Source organism: Phodopus roborovskii, unplaced genomic scaffold, assembly GCF_943737965.1.
Source record: "Phodopus roborovskii unplaced genomic scaffold, PHOROB, whole genome shotgun sequence".
Classification (NCBI taxonomy): domain Eukaryota; kingdom Metazoa; phylum Chordata; class Mammalia; order Rodentia; family Cricetidae; genus Phodopus; species Phodopus roborovskii.
In genome coordinates, this window is record NW_026126540.1 from 9819060 (window position 1) to 9842784 (window position 23725).

The 23725-nt window shown below is 36.9% G+C and overlaps 1 protein-coding gene across 1 annotated transcript in view; it reads right to left on the reverse strand.

The window, feature by feature from the left end:
* The window catches only part of Zbbx (zinc finger B-box domain containing), a 121384-nt gene that overhangs the window by 65514 nt on the left and 32145 nt on the right, over positions 1–23725 (reverse strand). The window contains exons 8-9 of the mRNA XM_051199271.1: positions 23593–23688; positions 1594–1746 (exon numbers count right to left, since the gene is read on the reverse strand). Of these exons, the coding sequence (XP_051055228.1) occupies positions 1594–1746; positions 23593–23688 (249 nt within the window). The remainder of the gene's footprint in view (positions 1–1593; positions 1747–23592; positions 23689–23725) is intronic.

Consider the following 23725-nt stretch of genomic DNA (forward strand, 5'->3'; position numbering starts at 1 on the left):
CTATAAGAAAAATAAATACATGAAATGTGTCATTTTCTGGAAAAGTTCACACCCAGCTTCTGTTAAGGAAAGAGGTCATGCTGAAGTACAACACTTATGTACATAAATTTGAAGCTCAAGAGACTTCAGTTCAACCCAAGTGTAGCCATCAAGTAGCAAACCAATGTGACTAGCTAAGTAAACCACAATCTGTAACAGCTGGGAAAAAAATGAGTACCACATAGGGGAACGAGAATTACTATGTCAGTCAAATTAGAGTTTGTTTCTTGCTTAAAATGCAATAGAAAGGGATTCCTTCTCTGGAAATATCCCACTTTTGAGGGGCTTATTTTTTTTTCACTTTTCCTCAATCTGTTGTTTAAAAAATGATATGAATCAGGTATCTCTTTCTTGCTATCTTTCTCTACTTTTCCCTCGCCTCAATCTTCTTGATCCCTCATATACTCCTCTGCCTCTCTCCTTCCTTCCCATCTCCCCTTGTGCTGCCAATTCCCAGGAGATCTAGTCTCCTTCCCTTTTTCTAGATGTTGATGTATGTCTCTCTTAGGGTTCTCCTTGCTTCCTAGCTTCTCTGGGGTGGTGAATTGTAATCTGGAGATCCAAAGCTAAACACTGAGCTGAACTCCTGGATCCTAATTGTAGAGACAGAAGAAGGATGAGCAAAGGTGTCAAGACCATTCAGAGCAAACCCACAAAAAGCATCTGACCTGAGCAAATAGGGGTGCAAGTATAAGTCTGACAGTTGGAAAACCACCATAGGTCCCAAATAGGCCCCCTGAATGTAGGTGTCAGCTGGAAGACCAGGGTAGTCTATGGGACCTCTGGCAGTGGAACTAGTATTTATCCATAGTGCACTAATTGACTTTGGGAGCCCACTCCCTGTGAAGGATATTCTCTCAGCCTAGATATATGGGGGCACCTAGGCTCTGCCCCAAATTATGTGACAGATTTTGAAGATCCCCCATGGGAAGCCTCTCCCTCCCTGGGGAGTGAATAAAGAGTGGGATGGGGGCTGGGGGGGCATGGGAGGGAGAGGAAACTGGGATCAGTATGTAAAATAAGATTGTTTTTAATTTAAATTTAAAAAGAAAAAAGATATGAATCTATTACATATATCTATACATTTACAGAGGTGAGGGTGATGTGAAAATAAAAGTAGCACAATGTATGATCAGTAATCTGAATTACTGCCAGATGTTGTATTCATCTCCCTTTACACACTGATGAGAATGCTTGTCACCTTTGTATTTGGAGCATGTGAAAGTTCTAATTAATACAAAATTGTTATATGATATCCTAGCTTTTATTTTATAATGTTTCTCTCAAGCATTCCTACAATCCCTGATATGGTCAAAATGCTCAGAAAAATCAAATCTTCAATTTTTTTTCATTTAAACGAACAATTTTCAGAGGAATTAAAGTAATCTTAAGATAATTTCTACAGTCTAAATATATTCAACTACTAAAATAATTAAATAATAACTAGCAATATTGTAAGGTAATATCCCCAAATGTGCATCTCTGGCAAAGTATATGAATGGCTGTCACCATATATAGAAGAAGAAGTATACTACTTTGTTCACCTCAGTTTACCTCAGAGATCTTCTCCTGAAGAAGTGGAGCTTTGGGTTTCTGCTGACTTTTAGTGGATGCTTCTGTGGAAGTAATCACTTCATTGGGTGGATTTGCTTCTTTTATAAACTGATGAGCAACATCTAGCACATTGGATAAGATTTGAGACTTTGCCTATGAAAAAAATGAAAAGTGTTGTCAAGAAGCTTAATATGGGAGCCTAAGTAGTTTACAAACAATAAATCAAGTTTTCAGTGTTGTATGACTCATTAAATTCAATAAAATTTAACTTATATTTAAAATGGAAAACTCGAATTTTTGTTTTTATTATTTGAGATCATAATATAATTGTATTATCTCCCCATCCCCATTCTCCTTTCTAACCTTCCAGCACATTCCTCCTTATTCCCTTTCAAATACTTGCACATGGGGCTGGACAGATGGCTTAATTGTTAAGAGTACTGGCTGCTCTTCCAGAGGTCCTGTGTTCAATTCCCAGCACCCACATAGCAGCTCACAAACATCTGTAATGAGATCTGGTGCCCTCTTCTGGCCTGCAGGCAGACATGCAAGCAGAACACTGTATAGGTAATAAATAAATAAATCTTAAAAAAAAATACATGTACATACATTTACTTTCCCAAATACACCCTGGTCAGTCTGTATAGTGATACTGGATATACATTTTCAAGGCCCACGATTTAGTATTCGATGAACAATTGGTGTGCTGTTCCCTGGGGAAGTTGATTTCTTCCTTGCTTACCTGCAGTTCTTTGTATATGACTGAGGCCTAGTGAACTTGTCCTCCAAGCACTTTAACATATCTACTGTTATTTTCTTTGTCAAGCTCATTTTAGGCATTCATGTTTGTGAGAATTTATGGCTACAGCATTTAGCATTACTAGAAGAAACAATCCTCCCACAGCAAACTTTTTTTTTTTTTGTCCCCTATTTCTCGGGGCTAGAAGTTGTAGAAGTTGTCTTTTTATGTGTATTAATGAGAACTGAAAGATATACTTCCACATTTTGATTGGTTGTTAATTTTTGTAATGGTCCCTATCTCTTCCAAAGAAAAGTTTCCTTATTACAGTGTAAACTCTACACTTACCTGTAGGTAGAGGGTAGTGAACAAATACTTAAAATGTAGTTAGGGAAAATACTGGCTTAGTAACCTGTAAATTTTAGGTTCTCCTCCATAAGTTCACTAGTCTTCAGTAGTAAGGTAGTGTTCCAGTACCAGGAATGATTTCCTTTTTGTTTGGCAGGTCTTATGTTCAGTCAAAAAGCTATTGTTACTGCCAATATGTGGGAGAAAATACTACAAATTGTACCTTGTTGGAAGTTGTGGTTCATGGACAACACATAGCTTGGAAGAACTGCTTCCCTCCTTTGGAAGCTTGGATGGTCCCTTATTATGTCAATCACCCCAACAGTGGCAGCCATCTCATAGAAGTATTTGGAACTCATACTATTCTAAGCATGTTTAAAAGATTATGTTACAAAATCATTTTTGTTGTCATTTTAAGGATGAAGTAACTCAAGTTCAGAAAGTTAAAATAACTAACTAGCCTTTGGTCAAATAGTCAGTGGGAAGCAGAACAAGGAGGTGTGTAAACCTAAAGAATCACAGCCTTTCCACTATGCTGCCCTCAACTAGAACCCCATATTACTCTGTTACATGCACTTTCTACCAGTCTGGTCCCACAGCCATGTTAGCCCCAAACTCCTCTTGCCTCCTGCATTTCGACTCCTCTCTACCTCATCTCCCAGAATCCTGCTTGTCTCCTAGTCCCACCTATCTTGCTTCCCTATAGGCCAACAGTGCTTTATTCATTAACCAATAAGAGAAGCATATTTACAGAAGGACATCTCCCATCATTGCTTTATGCAGTCTGTGGCAAAAACAAAAACAAACAAATAAAAACAATCCAATCACCATATAAATCCCAACAAAATTTTTATAGGTCTTGAAAGGACAAGACTCATCTTCATATGTAAAAACAAAAAAATCCATGGTAGCTAAAGTACTCCTGTACAATAAAATAATTTCTAGGGGAATCACCATCCCTGATCTCAGGCTCTACTGCAGAACTATAGTAATAAAACCAGCATGGAATTGGCATAAAATTAGACAGGAGAATCAATGGGATCAAATCAACACATATATGAACCCTTGATTTTTGACAAAGAAGCCAAAGCTATACAATGGAAAAAAGAAAGTATCTTCCATAAATGGTGCTGCCCTAACTGGATACTGGCATGTAGAAAAATGCAAACAGATCTACATCTATCACCTTGTAAAAATCCCAATACCAGTGGGTCAAAGACATCAACATGAATCCAGTTACACTGGAACTGATAGAAGAGGAGGAAATATCTTTGAATACATTGGCATAGGAGACAACTTCATGAATAGAACACCATTAGCACCAACACTAAAAGTGACAATTAACAAATGGGACCTCCTGAAACTGAAAAGCTTCATTATGGTACAGGACACCATCAACAGGACAAACAGCAGCCTACAGAATGTGAAGATATATAAAGAAATTAGACTTGGAAAGACAAGTAGTCTAACTTAAAAATGGAGTACAAACCTAAATAGAGAATTCTCAACAAAAGATCCCAAAAGGCAGAGAAACATGAAAAATATACACTGTGATTCCATCTTATACCGGTCAGAATGGCTAAGATCAAAACCACTATTGACAGCCTATACTGGAGATGATGTTTAGCAAGGGAACATTCATCCATTTCTAATGGTAACGCAGACATGTACAACCACTTTGAAAATCAGTATGGTGGTTTTTCAGGACATTCAGAATCAATCTACCTCAAGACCCTTCAATACCACCCTTAGGCATATACCCAAAGGATACTCAATTTTACTAGAAGGACACTTACTAAACTATGTTCAGCAATTTCATGTGTAATAGCCAGTATCTGGAAACAATCTAAGAAGTCCTGAAACTGAAGAATGGATAAAGAAAATGTGGTTCTTTTCCATAATGGAGTATTACTCAGCTGTTAAAAACAATGACATCGGGAAATTGAAATACAAATTGTTAGAATGATGGGAGATGTTTTTCTGTATATATGTTTCTCTGATTGGTTGATGAATAAAGGACTTATTGGGAAGTAGCCAAGCAGGCAATAGGTGGGTTACCAGACCAGAGGAAGGCTGGAGAAAGGAAGGTAGAGAAGGCTGCCAAGAGATGCTATGCTGCCCAGGGAGTTACATGCAGAATTATAGGTAAACCAAATCCTCACTCATGAGTGGCTGTTAGCTGTAAAGGATAACCATACTGTCCACAAACTCAAAGAGGCTAAGTAACAAGGAAAGCTAAAGGGGGATGCATGAATCTCCCTAGGAAGTGGAAATAGAAGAGAGATCCTGGGTTGAGCAAGGGCATGGGTTGAGATGGAAACTTGAGGGATTGGATTGGGGGGACGTGGAGAAGGAGAATATTGAAAGAGATGACTGGAAGTTGGAACATTTCAGGGTAAGGTAGAAACTGGATTCATGGTAAACTCCCACAAATCTACAAGAACAACCCTAGCTAAGTTTGCTTACAAAAATGGACATTTAGCCTGAGCTGTCTATCTTCTGTGATTGAACTGGTATTCCAATTGTCATCAGAGAGCTTTCATCCAATAACTGATGGAAACAGATATGGAGACTCGTAGCCACACATTAGGCTGAAGAGGGGTAGGAAGGATTTTATGAGCCATATAACAAGTCAAGGGCATCACAATAAAATCCACAGAAACAACTAACTACATTCATAGAAACTTACAGAGTCTGAGCCAACATCCATGGAGCTTGCATGGGACAAACCTTAGGTCCCCTACATATATATGACAGTGATTTAGCTTGATCTACTTGTGGGACTCCTAACAATGGTAGCAGAGGTTGTGCCTAAGGCTTTGGCTGGCAATTGGAACCCTATTCCTCATAATGGGTTGCCTTGCCCAGTCTTAACACAAGGGGAGGTGCTCAGTCTTAACACCACTTGAAATGCTATGTTTTGTTAATATCCATGAAATGCCTTCTTCCTTATGGACAGAAGCAGGAAAGGAATGGATTGGGGGTAGGGGTGGAGTATAGGGAAGGTGAGGAATGGCTGGACAGGTGGGAGTGGTCAGAATGTGAAATGAATATATTTAATTAATTTTTGAAAATCCAGTTTAAGAAGGTAATAAGGATTACTGAGAGACAAAGGTGACTGGTTCACCACAGATCTCTGCTTGGCTCCATCTCAGTTATTGTCTCCTAATCTAAGAAAAAAAATAGATAATTTTTGTTTTTGATTTATATTAAACTGTTTGGTTTTTTTTGTATTTGACTAAGCATGCAAATATATATATATATATATGGTATAGAAATACATACCTAAAAAGTCTGTCTATTTAGAAGTACATATTTAAACTGGTGATGCAATTCACATTGTCTTTCATTTAAAGATACAACAGGTATCATCATAGATACTAAGTTGCCAATGAATAATGACATAAAGATGATTGTTTTATAATGAATTAATATATCTATTAGTTATAGTATTTTACCATAAATTACTGAATTGTTTTCAACTTGAGAAATAGTTCAATGATAATTTTCTTTATAACTTCTGAACAGGAAAATTTAAGTATAGCACTACTAACAGGTAGGAACAAAGTAAGGATACTAAGATTGTGTAAATTTACCTGTCCAAAAATACTCCATGTTAAGAAGGTTTAAATTCCAATAAAAACAGCCCTTAAAGACATGGTGAATCATTTGTTTCACGAGAGCCAAAGAATATGATTTACTGCCAGCATTTCTATGTTCCCCCACACCCTTCTCCCTATGGTGTGATGGTCAGATTTCATCTTGTAACTGTTCTAAATTCTCACCTCAACTTCTCTTCCCCTTAGAATGATATTATCTTTCAAATTACACTCAAGAAGCATTCATCACTCTGACAATGCAACATTAATCAAAGGAAAGAGAGCTAATATTTTGTAGTATTTTTGAATGTATGGCAGGCATATTGTAAAAGTTAAGGTCTAAGACTAAAAGTTTTTAGCTTAAAAAATAAGGCATGCTTGATGGCAGGCTCATTGCTTCAGAACCGTACCTTCCATTCTCACCTAAATCTTTCAATGTTCAGGAATAAATACTAATGGTCCCAATGACAAAACCATGGTTCCTTAAGTTCAAGCTCAAAAAAAGTTAATACATCTTTGTTGAAAACAGAAATGGGTATGCCTCCATTCCTGATATTTTTCATATGGTTTGATTTACTGACAAGAGTATCACAAAAAAACAAACAAACAAACAACAACAAAAAAAAACAATGTGATGCTGTCTTGAAACTATGGTCCTTTTGCCCCAGACTCCTGAATGTCACACACCACATCATCCACCTCTCCCTCCATAATGTTACAACTCTCTGGTTTTCCACTTACAAATTTTTAGAATTATTCATTGTAAACCATTACAAAATGATCATTATAAACATGGAAGAATGGTTTTGCTACACATAAGAGATATAGAAATAAGGCAATAGACAGAGAAAAAAATATTATAAAACAGGCCCAAAGGTTACTATAAATCCATTCATTTCAGTAATTAAAATATGTTGATCATTAGGAATTAGCATTAACTATACATTTTTCTGGAATAACAAGTTTTATACTAAATTTCCACGTGTGTGTGTATGTGTGTGTGTGTGTGTGTGTGTGTGTGTGTGTGTGTGTGTATTATGTACTAGTCTATATAACTTAATTTTTTAAACTTAAGTCTATCACAGGACCTGGCAATTCCACTCTTAGTCATATATCCAAATGATCCACATCCATGTAACAAAAACAATTATTCAACTATGTTCATAGCAGCATTATTTCTAAAAGCAAGAACCTGGAAGCAACCTAGTTGCCCCTTAACTGAAGAATGGATAAAGAAAATGTAGTACATTTACACAATGGAATACTACTCAGCAGAAAAAAAAAATAAAATAAACCACAATGGAATCTTGAGTTTCACAGGTAAATGGATGGAACTTGAAGAAACCATCCTGAGTAAGGTAACAGTCACAAAAATAGGAACATGGTATATACTCACTCATATATGGATTTTAGACATAATGCAAAGGATCACCAGCCTACAATTCATACCACCAGAGAAACTAGGATACAAGAAGGAACCTAAGAGATTCACAAAAGGTGCCTCACTTGAAGGGAAAAGGAACAAGAGCTCCTGAGCATATTGGGAGGGGAGGGCAGTGAGTACACAGAAAGTTAGGAGAAGTAAAAGGTAAGAATAGGAGAACATGTGGGACCAGGAAGATTGAGTCAGGGGATTAATAGACAAGAGCAAAAAAAAAAAAAAAAAAAAAAAAAAAAAGAGAGAGAGAGAGAGAGAGAGAGATACTATAACAGAGGAAGAATCCATTATAGGATTGAAGAGAAAACTGACTCTAGAGAAATGTCCAGAGACCTACAAGGATGACCCTAACTAACAATCTGAACAACAGTGGAGAAGCTACCTTAAATGCCCTTCCCTGATAATGGGATTGATAACTAACGTATATGCCATCCTAGAACCTTCATATAGTAACTGTTGGAAACAGTTACTAATAGCTAGGAAACCAGCATTGGACTGACTCAGATCCCCTGAACATGGGTCTCAGTTAGAAGGCCTGAGCAGTCTATGGGACCTCTGACAATGGAACCAGGATGCATTTCTGGTTCACAAAAGGACTTTGGGAACACATTCCCCATAGAGGGATTCGCCATTAGCCTAGAGACAGGAGGGAGAGCCTAGACTGTACTCCAAAGGACTTGACAGATTTTGGAGATACCTCCTGGAAGGCCTTACCCTCCCTGTGAACTGTATGGGAAATTGGATTAGAGGTCAAGTTGGGGGGGGGTGGAGATGGGAGGGAGAGAGAGGGAACTCGGATCAATATATAAGAATATTAAAATATATTTAAATAAAAAAGTAAAAATAAATAAAAATTATTTTAAAATAAAAATTTAAAAATACATAGATTTATACATCTTAAACAACTAAAAACATATGAAAAGGAAAGCATTATCTCCACTTTTTCATTACTAAAATATACCTCTATTCTTATAGCAAACTAGTATGCTCTTATGATGACTTTGCTCTTGCAAAGCAATGTATTAGAAAATTTTCCATCTAAAAATCTAAGCAATAGTGGAGAGGTTACCTTAACTGCCCTTAGCCTATAACGAGATTGGTGACTACCTTAATTGTCATCACAGAACCTTCAGTGATTCACAGCTAAACACTGCACCAAACTCCTGGAGTCCAGTTGTTATGCGGGAGAAGTGATAGTATGAGCAAAGGGATCAAGGCCACAATGGGGAAATCAACAGAAACAGCTGACCTGAGCCAGTGGGAGCTCACTGATTCCAGTCTGTCATCTAGGGAACCAGCATAAGCCTGAATTAGGCCCTCTGAATGCGGGTGTGAATTGTATGACTAGGGCAGTCTATGGGGCCTCTGGCAGTAGAAACATAATTTATCCCTAGTGCACAAATGGGCTTTTTGGAGTTCATTCCCTATGGAGAGATACCTTGCTCAGCCTAGATACTGGGGAAAGTGCCTTGGTCCTGCCCCTAAATGATGTGACAAACTTGTTGATACCATATGGGAGGTCTCTAAAGGGTGGATAGGGGTAGGGTAGAGAGGAGGTGGGGAAAGCATGAGGACTGAAGGGACAGGGAACTGGGATTGCTATGTAAAATACAATTGTTTTAAAAATAATTTTAAAAAAAATTTCCCTAAGCTATAGTAGGCTTCACTTTAACTGACTATGAGAGTTTATGGAGGTAATCGATAAATGATTGATCAAAAGATTCATCTAATAAATGCCCTTCCCTGATAATGAGAACTATGACTAACTTATCCACCATCATAGAGCCCTCATCTAGTAGCTGATGGAAATAGAAGAAGAAACCCACAGCTAAACACTCAGACTAACTGGAATCCAGATGCAGAAAGGGTAGAGAAGACCAAGCTACAGAAACCCACAGAGACAGGTGACCTGAACCAGGAGCAGCTAATGGGTCCCCAGTCTGATATCCAAGAAACCAACATTGGACCAACTCAGATCCCCTAAACATAGGTCTCAGTTAGAAGGCCTGGGCAGTCTAAGGGACCACTGACAGTGAAACCAGGATGCACAAAAGGTCTTTGGGAGCACATTTCCCATGGAGGGATAGTCCCTTAACCTAGAGGCAGGAGGGAACGCCTAGCCCCTACTCCAAATGACTTGACAGATTTTATTGACCCCTCCTGGAAGGCATCACCCACCCTGTGGAGTGGAGGGGGTAATGGGATGGGAGGGTGGTCCGGGGACATGGGAGGGAGGGAGAGAAGAGAAGGGAAGGAAGGAAAGGGGACTTGATATGTAAAATAAGAAAGAAAAAAATTAATAAAATACTTAAAAATAATTATTCAGTGCCAGCTAGGCCAAAATTTTCATGTACAAATACAGAGAAAGCCATATATGTAGAATGAAACATATTGCAATGTAGGGTCCTACTACAGAATCTTTATTTCGGGGCATAAAAAGAGATCTCAGCCAGGGAAGAGTCCATGTTATACAAGCATGAAGGCCCTAAGTCCAAGTCCTCTGAACCCATAGAAAAAGAGTGAGTCAAGACAGTGATAGTGCCAGAACCCCAACATCCTCCTCTATCCTCTGCACATGAGGGTGGGCATTTGTGTGCATAGTACACACACACACACACACACACACACACACACACACACACACACTCACACTGAAAGTTGAACAAGTAAAAAAGTTGTAAAAGACTGCATTTGGAAGATGTCTGCTCATCATATTCCTAAAAATATGTGGTAATTAAATAAGACATGCAACACTCCAATATGGAAAAACTTTTTGCACTAACCACAAACCAGATCATGGAAATATAACAATCATGTGCCTGAAGTTTACAGCATCTTTTACATGTCCCTTTCCTGTAAATGGCTAGCTGGTTTCTATCAGGTTTTATTAGTTGATGATTTATTCATTATTATTGATCCAATATACTAAGGAGATAGTCAAAAGGATCAAGAATTTGGTAATACAATATATTAATAATTCCAAATAAACCTAATGTGGAATTTATATATAAAATTATAGTACATATGAAATAAAACATGTTTCACCCATTGAAATGTTTTTTAGAATAAGACAAGATGGCATGTAAATGTTATTGTTCAAAACGTGATGAATTACCAAAAACATAAGCATCCAGTCTTAGGAAACCAAAAGGCATGATTTGTGTCCAAATAATTGTGCCTTTCAATTTTTATTGCATCAAGAATTTCTTCTTAAGGATCAATCATTAAAATGAGCCTGGATAACCGAAGCAATCAATGTAGGGTATTCACACCTGCAATCTTGCTACCTATTTGCAGTTGTGATGCCTTGTAATTATGTACTGTATTAATTATCTTAGCAAGTACTTACTGTTGTTTTCAGATAATATTATATGTATAATGAATGAATTCAGCTCAGTTAGCTGCTTTCAGTAATTACTCATATTTGAGCTACATGAAGAACAAATGATTTCATATTCAATTATTTGAATAACAGATTTTCAGACGTAGCAGAATAAATTCAATGAAGAAAGATCAAGAAATCTGTCATATTTGGGTTTTAAATATAGTATTTCTCTTGCATCACCACCGAACAATTTTATTCTGTAAAAAGCAGTGAGCATAAACTAATTCATCCAAAGCTACTGTAAAACTTGTCAAACCTCATGAAAAATCAGGAGACAATGTAGTTTGCATTTGCATATTATAAAGGATCCTGAAATATCCAGCACTGTGTGATCAAATGGAAATGAGATATTTGGTTGGGTATTGAAGATTCCCAAAATAATATTCTATTATCCAAATTTTCAAACAAGGGGGGTGTCTATTAATAGATATGTAATAAATCAAAATCTGAAATGTCTGTGAATCTGTAGAGCCCTAATACATCTTCTATGCATTTATTCACTGACACCTTTGTCTTTAGCTCCATGTTAGATGTCTTCCCCTCCAATGCACACAAATCAAGGGAATTGGGACACTTTTACAAGTAACAGATATGTTTATTGTCATAATTAAGGCGATGATAATTATTGCATATTTAAGCCAAAATCCATCAAATTTTATACATTAAATACATGAAGCCTTTATATTACAATTACACTTCAAGAAAACTACGAAAAATATTACTAAACAAAGATAAATTTACAGAACTCTTTGAACTCATAATTAACATTATGGTTTTATAAGTTTTAAATATAAATGGCAAAAGGATAAGTTTGAAATTCTAGAAGTAATTAATATGCGCTAATAAAACTTAATGTGCTTAGCCCAGTATACAAGCAGAAAAATGTTTGTAATGTCGTTTTATTTTATTATCTCCATAGCACTGCAAGTTTCTGAGATTGCTTATATAATTTTATCTTAAGGACTCTCTTGTTAAGCCAGGCAATAGTGATGCATGTATTTAATCTCAGCACTTAGTTCTGCAGGCAAATCTCTATGAGTTCTAGGCTAGAATATTCTACAGAATCAGTTCCAGGACAGCAAAGGCTACACAGAGAAATCCTGTCCTGAAAAATACAAAACAAAAATCCTCTCAGCACAAGTAAGAAAGAACATTATCTTCTTTTAAAATTAGTTCCTGGTTTCTCTATGTTAAACTATTTTACTGCAGGGATCCTCTGTACCACATTGGCTGTTCCATCATTTTAATCTTAGTATACCCCCTAAGCCACTCCTGTTCTTGCTCTTGAATGATAATTGAAGCCTTCTCTACTTTATCTTCTTCCTATATTTCCAGTTGTCTCCATTTCTCTTTCCAGAGCTTTTCTTAAAATGAAGATTGAAAATCATTTCAGATCTAATCTGAGTAGCTGTATATGGGTGTGAGTGCAGAGTAATAGAACCCTTGTGAATAAATAGTGCAATAATGTGCAATTGTAGTTCCAATGCTAGGGAAGCAAACAGACAGATCCGTGAAAGCTTCTGAGTTACCTAGTGTAATGACTAGGTAAGTAATGACTTTCATGGCTAATGAGAGACACTGTCTCAAAAATGTTGAAAGCCTCTTGAGGACTGACAACTAAGGATATCCAATAACCTCCACATACATGCACCAGCACACATACACACACATACATACAGAGACAAGGACACCACAGATGAAACTTCAAACTTCAGTGAACTACAATTTTTTAACAGTTATTTTTATTTTTATTTTACATATCAATCTCAGTTCCCTCTCGTTCCCTTTCCCCTCCCTCCCCTCTCTCTCCATCTCTCACTCTCTCTCCCCCTCACATGCACCCCGAACATCCTCACCTTCCATCCCCCCAACTCCACATGTAGGGTGATGCCATCCAGGAGGTGTCATCTAAATCTGTCAAGTCATTTGAAGTAGGGACTAAGACTTCTCTCCTGTCTCTAGGTTAAGGGAGTATCCCTCCATGGGGGGATGAGCATGCAAGATCCTTTTGTGCACCAGGAATACATCCTGGTTCCACTGTCTGAGTTCCCTTAGACTACTCAGGCCTTCTAGCTGAGACCCATGTTCAGGGAGTCTGAGACAGTCCCATGCTAGATTCCCAGCTATCAGTCTGAGAACTTATTAGCTCCTCCTTGTCCAGGTCAGCTGTCTCTATGTGTTTCTACAACCTGGTCTTGTACTCTCTCTCTGCATCTGGATTCTAGTTTGACTCAGTGTTTAGTTGTGGGTGTTTGCTTGTTTTCAGCAGGTACTAGATGAAGGCTCCATGATGGGGGATAAGTTATTCCTTGATCTCATTATCACGGAAGGGCATTTATGGTAGCCTTTCCACTGTTGCTCAAATTGTTAGTTGGAGTCAGTCTTGTAGGTCTCTAGACATTTCTTTAGGTTCATTTTTCTCTTCAAATATATAATGGCTCCCTTCTTTATGTTCTCTCCTCTCTCTCTCTCTCTCTCTCTCTCTCTCTCTCTCTCTCTCTCTCTCTCTCTCTCACTCTTCTTCTATTCCTACCCTGACTCAATCTTCCTAGTCCCACATGGTTTCCTCTCCTCTTCTTCTCTTTCTCCTAGTTGCCTCTCACCTCACTGCCTCCCCACTCCCCATGTGCTCTGCAGAACTTGTCCCTTCCCACTTCTGTGAGGGACCTTATATGAATCTCTTAGACTTCACCTTGTATCCTACTTCCTCTGGAGGTCTGGTGATCCTTTGCTCTAGGTCTAAAATCCATTTACGGGCAAGTACATACCATGTTCCTCTTTTTGTGACTGAGTTACCTCATTCAAGATGGTTTCTTCAAGTTCCATTCATATGCCTGCAAATTTCAAGATTCCATTGTTGTCTTCTGCTGAGTAGTAGTACTCCATTGTGTAAATGTGCCACATCTTCTTTATCCATTCTTCACTTGAGGAGCATCCAGGTTGCTTCACGATTCTTGCTATTACAAATAATGCTCCTGTGAACATAGTTGAGCACAAGTCTTTGTTGCATGGATGTGGATCATTTGTGTATATGCCTAAGAGGGGGATGGCCGGGTCCTGTGGTAAACTAATTCCCATTTTCCTGTGGAACCAACATACTGATCTCCAAAATAGCTGTAGAAGTTTGCACTCCTACCAGCAGTGGAGGAGTGTTCCCCTTTCTCCACATCCTCTCCAGCATAAATTGTCATTGGTGTTTCCAATTTTAGCCATTCTGGCAGGAGTAAGATGGTATCTCAAAGTTATTTTGATTTGCATTTCTCTGATAGCTAAGGATGTTGAACTCTTTCTTAACTGTCTTTTAGACTTTTTGACTTCCTCTATTGAGAATTCTTTCTACAGTTCTGTACCCAATTTTTTAATAGGGTTATTTGGTGTTTTGTTGATTAGTTTCTTAAGTTCTTTGTATATTTTGGAGATCAGTCCTCAGTCAGATGTAGGATTGTTGAAGATCTTTTCCCAGTCAGTGGGCTGCCATTTGTTCTCGTCTACTGTGTCTTTTGCCTTACAGAAGCTTCTAAGTTTGACGAGGTCCAATTTATTGTTTCTCTCAGTGTCTGTGCCCCAGGAGTTATGTTCAGGAAGCAGTCTCCTGTAAGGAGTATGGATTTTCCGCCCGCTGTTGTTGGTCTTGTCCTGCCGCCGCCGCCATGCCACCAGCCCCAAATAATACACAGAGACTCTGTATTTGATACAATACTGTTGGCCCGGTTACTTGTTACTTATCGGCTAGCTCTGCCTTTAATTATTAACCCATTTCTATGTATCTTCACATGGCCTTCTCTTACCGGGAGGCGGCTGGCGTCCAGCTCTCTCCAGACTCTCCATCTTGACTCCTCCTTCCTACTTCCTATTTCCTCCTTGTCTCCTAGTCCCTCCTATCTTCCTTTCCTATTGGCCAACAGTGCTTTATTATTAACCAGTATGAGAAACATATACAGAATGACATCTCCCATCATCTCCTCTTTTTTGTCTAAAATAACATGAAGGGTTTTAACCTTAACATAGCAAAATATATCACATAACAGTTATCAAATAATCACAGTTAACATTATTTAGTCCATTAACATTTAGCAAGATTTGAAGAAAATATTTCATCATCTATCCTATCTTTGTGTGTCTAAAGTAACTTATCTTTAATACTAAGGAAAACTATAACTATCTGTCTTCAACTCCTTTAAAGACCACAGAAGGATAATATATAAGCTCTAGAAATGACAGAGACATCTTGCCTTTTTAGTCACCCGAAGTTCTTTTGTAATCTTTTATCTTTAGCCCATAGGCCATAGTATGTCTGACAGACTCTCCAGTAAAGCAGAAAACTTTAAACTGTCTTCTTTATTGGCAGTTTGTCAGTCACTTTTCTCCGTGTCCTGCATACTGTCTCGAAGACTCTTCCATGAAGCAGGATCTCTGTAGCAATGTCCATCTTGAATCAGGAGTCACTTTCCTGTGGGTCCTGCATGTCCAGTTTATACATCACAAAGTCAAACAGTCCAGACAAGAGCAGTATCTTGTCCAAATGGCTAGTCTTGCCATATTGGAAGCAAACGTCATAATGCATTTCTTCGATGTCCATCTTTCTTTTTGGTGCAGGTGGTATTGCCAAGAGCAATTATGTCTCTCTGTCACAAAAACCCTAAACCACTTTAAATGTCATATTCTGTAGGTCTTTGAAAGGTTTGAAGAATTCCTATCCATCTCAAATACATCTCTGTGTATCTTGAAAAACCTAACTAACTTAACTCTAAGTTTTGACTATCATAGGTAATTATCTATAATCTGTACTACATTATATTTCTATATAAACACAATACCTAAACAAGAGGAGAAATACACATCTCACAAAATTGACATTAAATTGTATCAATAAATGAAAATCGATTCCAAAACAAAGTAATCATATCAATACCATAATTCCCTTTTTACCTTTAAAAATAATTGGCTGTGATCATTACCCATTTATAACCAAGTCCATTTACATGAAAACAAACATTTATAAACAATGTTTGGGAATTTGGGCGTCGTTCTTTCCAAACTACTTCCTGCTGACACGGGGCGCTGTCATGGGGGGATCCTGAGAAGATGGCAGTAGCAATAAAGTGTATATATGTGATTCTGGTAATAAAAATTGCAAGTTCAAGGCCAGACTTAGCTGCATTGAGGTATCCTGTCAACCCACTTCCACACACACATATACAAAAGTAAAGCAGAACCAACAAAGAAAACAAGTTTAAAAAACACTCAAATAGAACATTTCATGACATTATTCATAATAATCCCAAATGTGAAGGCAACACAGGTACCAATCAATGATGAATGAATGAATAAAATCTGCTAAAGCCATATTACAGAATGCTGCTGCTTGTACATGAAAACAAATGGAATAATGATGCACAAAAATTAAGTGCTTAAAACATCACACAAGTAAAATAAACTGATCCCTAATTATATACTGTTGCAAAACAGGCCAGTTAATAAGAGGTGGAAAGTAGAAGACTATTGGGAATAGGATGAAGTATGACTGTAAAAATGAAGAAACACTTTGAGCTGATACACATGTTCAACATTAATTTGATCAATAATCACACATATCAGCAAGAACATTAAAACCCATTGCACTATTCATCTTTCCTGAACATATCTATAGTATATGGGCTATATCTTCTCTTTAAAAAAATAATCCTATCAATTGTTCCCAGAAAATGATTTTATTGGTCTTCAGTCTATTTTTGAAATTCTGAATATATAATCAAACACTTAAATGGTATATTGACCAAGCATTCTTCCTGAATTAAACTGCCATACTTCCAATGCTCTCAATAAGCTGCTCTAGGCAACAATCAAGTCAGAAACAGGCATATTGGCTTGCCAGAAGGACAGTATCAGTGTTTGTTCTGGGAGATGCCCTGTGTAGGGATGTATAGAGAAGCATAACACAGTGTCTGGCTTACAGTTCCATGGAGCTGGTCTGCACTCCAGGAGTTCTAAAACCCCACAGGGGATGTACCAGTTACAAAGCTCTCTGTAGGAAGGGTGGTCTCATTTACCTGCCATCTGCAATTTCTCCTAATAAAATATAGCTTGCCTATTAGAGCTAATATTTACCGCAAATCACTTCATAGTTACTGCTTTTTACTTCTCTAACAAAGGACTACAAAGTTAACTGAAGGCCAAATTTTACACATAAGGGGGAAAACCTTCATCAATTTTTCATCTATACTTATTAACATAAGTTATATTCTTCATCCAGTTTTAGCTAATAAATTCTTTAGCTTTCATAATATGGAGAAAAATAAGTGTTTGCTACATAAAATATGGGTTTATGTTATTTAAGAAATTTAATCATATTATTACAGATCCATTCATACTTTCATTCTCTTAAAAATTGATTTAGAAGGGCCAGGTACAGGTACTGGGAATGCAGACATGAAGAAATCTGATACATTTCTTACCAGAGTTGGAGTTTTATCGGAAGACATGGAAGAGTGAAGAGCAAATAACAATGTAATTTTTAAAAGTCCATTTACTGAGTTGGCAAAAGTGATAATTGGATTAAAGGGCAATGAACTTAGTCCTACAGTATAGGAATAAACATTATTCATATCCAAGGAATAAAAAAAATATGCCAGTATGCAGTTGCTACATATATTTTAAGTATTTGACTTTTCCCTGAATTACAACAGTAATACTTATAAGTAGTCCAACTAATATTGTTTCGAGGATAATTTTTTAGTTTGACTGCAAGATTAAGTGAACATGTGATAATTCCCTTTGAAGGGTAATTTCTTGGTATCTACATCATTCTATCTTACCGATGAATTTAGGACAGTCATGACCCCTTTGTAGGACACTTATCAGATATCCTCTGTATCAGATATTTACATAATGATTCATATGTAGCAAAGTTACAATTAGGAAGTAGCAACAAAATAATTTTATGATTAGGGGTTATGATGTGGAGCTGTATTAAAGGGTCGCAGCATTAGCAAGGTTAGGACTCTGATCAAGTTCAACTCTGTTCCATTTTAGGTCCAATTGGGATGCATTGCAATTTAGAAATCCATCGATCAACCCTCAAGAAAAATTATACCCTCTAAAGGATTCCAGGAAGCAGCAATAAGTTGATTTGTCTTAAAATCCTTGGCACAATGGCAATTTTTGCTGTGTCAGAGCTCCAGCTGCAGTTCCTATTTACACCTTTGCATTTGAATACCGACTTCTCAGTTTCTATGAACAGACCTTTAACAACTCTGTCATTCCCTAAAACTAAGCCAGTAACAAGCTATGACTTTACTCTGCATTTCATATTGCCATGAACCAAGTTTTCCTCAAAAATAATTACACAATTTGTCTTCCAGAGTTTTAGTAGGGTGTTCAGAAAATAGTAACACTAGGCAAGAGAAGAAAGAAAAGCAGGGCAAGAAAAATGCTGAAGTCAATGCCAGCTACAAAAGGCAAGTTGCTTGGATTAGCATGATACATGGCAGACTGGGAAACTGATAAAGAATGATGCAATCTCTCATCGCTGCAGGCCTCTGTGCTTTTCCTCCTACTTTCTTTTGAAGAAGAGCATTTGGGACAAGAAAAAGGAAGTGGGATTTGTAATGGCCACTAGAATCAGACCAAATTGAAACAAAGAGGCTTTTTAAACTTTTGGGAGTTGGGGATGTTAGGCTAAGATCTTCAGGTCTCCTTTCAGAATCCATTGAAATGCAAATCCCATTTGTGAGATGTTGAGATTGTAGCACCAACTGAGATATTTACATGATGATTATGGTTAACCAACTGATGCATCAATGGTTTATGTTGGAAGTTTGTTCTGTCCCTGTAACCATGTGAAGGTCTGTACGACCTCAAATATCTTCAGTACCTCACCTACCACAAGGCCCCTTTTCCAAATGCAGGCCCTCAAGTGTAGGCATTCCAGCCTCCAAAACTGTGATCTGAATTAATATTTATTCCCTATAAATTATCCAGTTTGTGGTGTCTTGTGATATCAACAGAATGCAAATAAACCAGGATACCTCTTATAAATAACAGAAGTGGTAGACAATGTGGGAAAGAAAAATTTCTGGAGAGGGTTTCAATAATGCCCCATCAGCAGAAGGGTTCCAGTAAAAGACCAAAAAAGTAATGTTAATGATGGACTAACCAGGAAACCAATATCTGTTCCTTGGAATTTGCTAACTTCCTCTCACAAGGCCCTGAGATGACAAGAATTCACACTGCCCCTCCTTTCCTTTGAGTCAGCAGGTGGTAAATAGGGTCCTTAGGAAACAAAGAGATAGCTGTAACTCTGGTTTGCCCAGACAAAATTAATTAGCACACCCTGAGGCCCTAAGGTCTGTTGACCCTAATAGCAGATCATCCGGCCTTCATGGGTCATGTACTCAATGGACAGAGGGTCCCACACCCTCCCTAAGCTTGTGGATTTGCCTTTAAAAACACCTGGGCCCAGGGGAGGGGGCTTCTCTCTAGCCTGCATGCTGGAGGAGCCTTTTGTGCAAACATTTCCTGTTCATTAAAGCCTCTTGCGTTTTGCAGCAACTGGACAGGACATTGAGTTCTTGGGGTATGGAACGAACCTAGAAGACTCCTCATTCTGAGGGTTGTACACCAGCAGTCAGCAAACAGACCACCTATGCTGTAAATAAGAAAATCTGGGGGACATACACACAACACACCCATAATATGCATGTGGATAGCAAATGGCCCTTGTAGGACCATTCAAGTAATTATGATATTCTCCAAAATGTTTAATCATGTTATCAAAATATATCATTTAAACATTAATGAGACAGTAATAATTGAGCCTAAAATTTGGTAATGGACATTGTCAGTTTAAATATATAATTAGAAATATAATGAAGTTAATAAATATAAGTGTTATTCTAGTACTGAGATTAATTTACTCAGCAATTATTTCCCTGTAAGTGTATTCACACAAACATATATTCCTAATTACACCCACGTTTATGGAACACACCTTCCCTTGGAGAGAGTAGGCCTCATAAAAGACTATTTGAAATTCTGTCTGGATAGGGTCTTCTTTCATTCGTAACCTCCCAGCTTCTGAGGTTTCAGCTTTGCTCCATTCCAATTAAGAAAAGATACTTACTATAATCTATGTATTAATGATTTACTTAATCCACCCTCCCCTGTGTATGTCTTACTTCACAGTAGAATGCCTCTGTGTGTTTTCTGCAGGCTTCTATTCTCCCTGATTAGTGTTCTCCTGTGTTTGTTAAGAAGAAATATGAATGCTTGATATATTAAGACCTTATATTATTGACAATTTTTCTAATTAAAGAAATAGAACTTTTATGGTTTGCAATTGCTCCTGTGCCTTTAGACTTTATTCTGCACATGACATACGGGGCTTGAGAATCCTGAAATGTTTCAACCATTTCCAAGTATAAATCAATCATAAATCAAATAGACTACCTTTAAAAATTATATTAGTCAGCATGAAAATGGTAATAAACATCTTGATTTCCATTTTGTAGGGATTTTCTTAAGTAAAACCAGATAATGTCTTTAAAATGTATGTAATGACTGAATTGTAAGGCTTATTATTCTACAGACCAAAGATTTATGTGGCTTAATGGTATCAAATTTAGCTACATACTATAAAAACTACAAAAAGTGTTACATACTAAAGAATATAACAAATAAGTTAATTAGTCATTAACCTAGAATATGTTCTCCTTAGATAGCATTGTTATTTCTATAATGCTACTTTCCCATCACCTATCTACTCCACTTCTCAGGTTAGATATAAATTTAGTGGTCAATGAAATCTCATGAATGTAGTCATTACCCAAAGAAGATGAATATCAAACACAAAATCGTATTTCTAATGAATAAGGTCTACAAAGGAAAAGATATTCAAATTATATACCAATTGGTAGACAAGGACCAGAAAAGAAAAAAAAAAGAGGGGGTATGCAGAGGAAACAACAGGGGAGTAGAGAAGGAGAGAGAGAAGGAAGGAAGGAGTGGAGGGAGGGAGGGAGAGAGAGAAAAGGAGAGAGAATGACAGGTGGGCAGAAGGTAAGCCAGCAGGCAGGATTTTCAAGACTGGTCCCATGTCAGCTTCAGTATCAACAGTCTAAAGGACAATAGGTATGATAAGCCATAAACTCAGAAGAGGATGTGTTCTCAGTAGTAATTTGTCATCAATTTTATATACATCAAAAACCTCCAAGCAGTTGGGGTTGAATCTCATACTCTTTGATCAGTATACGACATGAAATTCATCCATGCTAACTTTTAGAGACACATGTGTCTCCTTAAAATTTCAAATTCCCAAGGAGCTTAAATATCATTTTACTACTTGTGGTTTGACATCCTTCCTTCTCTACAATCAAAACTAAGGAGTGCAATGGCAGCAGTATTTCACACACACACACACACACACACACACACACACAAAAAAAAAAAAAAAAAAAAAAAGAAAGAAAGAAAGAAAAGAAGAGAAAAGGAAGAAGAAAGAAAGAAAGAAAGAAAGAAAGAAAGAAAGAGAACATGATGAATGAAGTAATTGATGTTTATTGGCTTGATTTGGGCAGTATTTCTCAAGTACATGGAAACAGCAAATGAACTTGAACTTATGCTACTGATGTCTATAAATCATGTATTTTAAAAAATGAGAAAAATAGCCTACATATTTTTGTAAATACTATCTGCAAAAGCACTATGGAGATCACAGTAAATTTGCATTTCAAAATAAGTATATTGTAACTAAAATATATAATACCTAACATATACATAGTAAATGCTTTCTTGCTTTCTTGATCAATTCTACATTTAGAATTTCATAGGATTCTAATCTAGAAAGATCAGATTTATCTATGTCAAGTTATGGAATCCATTTCAATTATTTTGATAGGAAAATATGAAATAGAAAAAGGGTCAATGTTCAGAAATTACTCTGCAGTTTGAATTGGGTTTGGTAAGTATGATCTGACCTCCATTATATCTACAAATCTACAGAAAGTCATTTCACATCAAAGTCCTATGGAGAATGTGATGGGGGGGGGGAACAGAGGGGAAGTGGGAAGAGAAGACAAAGGTAAAGAAAAGTCAGTTTGGATACATCATGAAGCTTAGACCCTAAGGTTAAAGACTGAAGCTGAGGTTCACTCTCCCTTTTTCCTCCATTCTAAAGCAATATAATGTTGTAACTCACTGAGTGGTGATTAAAAACATGAAATGAATGAACAAACCATGTAGGAAGAACTTACAGTGAGGTCACTGAATATTTACCTTCCCTACTAGTTACATCTTAACAATTAGACTCCCTTTTGTAAAGGTTTATTTATAGTGGAGGTAGCTCATTGATTAGTGTGCTTGCCTTGGAAGCCTTAGACCTGAGTTCAATCTTCAGCATGCACATAAAAAGCCAGGCATGATGGAATACATTTGTAAATTGGGTACTGGAGCAGTGAAGAAAAAAAAGATTGCTAGGACTCCTTAGGCCAGACAGTATAGCCTAAGCAGTACACTTGGGTCCAAGGGAGAAACAAAGACACAGAAATAATGTTGAAGATATGAGGCAGGTCTATTAGATGTTTTGTGTTCCTCATCATTATGGGATCAGCATCTTTAGGAGTTACATCTATTTATATTGAGAGGACATGTAAAATCTCACAAACAAATGTCTTCAAATACAATTTTAATTATGTCTTTTACATTCTCTATAGCTTTTGAAATCTTTATTACATTGAGCCTTTGATTCTAATTGTTTCTGCATTCTTACCAGCAAGATTTTAGCAGCATTAATCTGTATAATGTCACTGCCTAGCATAGACCTAGCTTCCTAGAATGTACTCCAGAAATTATTCTTGAATAAATAGCTATAAAAGGATTTAAATTTATGACATATGAACTAACATTAAGTATAACTAGTGTAATGCCAACTCTATATCCAAACATTTATTTTTTTTTTCTAAGTATGAAAGTTTAAAGGAGTTTATCAGGGCTAAATCTGAGGTATTTTTACAAACCAATTAACAGATTTAACAGAATAAAAGGTCCTAGCCATATGGAAAGAAAAGGATGCCCCATGAGATGAGCTTATCTAAGTGATAATGTGTGAAGATAAATAAATGATTACATAACATGCAAGAAAACAAATTTCTATTCACAAACTAGCTAGAAATGATACTTAGGAAACCAACTGTTAATTTAAATTTTTGACAGGTGAAAATATGTTTATTCTTAATATTGTAAGGTCACAGAGAGCTGCATAATTTGAAGATTATAATCAAGCTAAGTGTTTGAGAGACTATATTTAAAAAGTTTAAATTGCAAAATAGTCTGGATTAAAGTTCCGTGAAATGATTTTAAGACACGTGTCAAAGCTGACTGCATATAGCAGGATTTTAGAAATTAATGAGATTTTTCCTGAAACTCAGATAATACGATATGTTTAAAGGCATTTATGCTGTAACATTTTAGGAATATACTCTTTCAAGAGTCCTACCTGTAAAAGAGTTGTTCTATGGAACTTTAGTGCCCCCTTCTGGTGCATTTTAGCAAAGCATCCTGAGCAATAATCTTCACCACATTCCAGGCATACCTTTAAAGATACACATACATATATATGAAAAGGACAC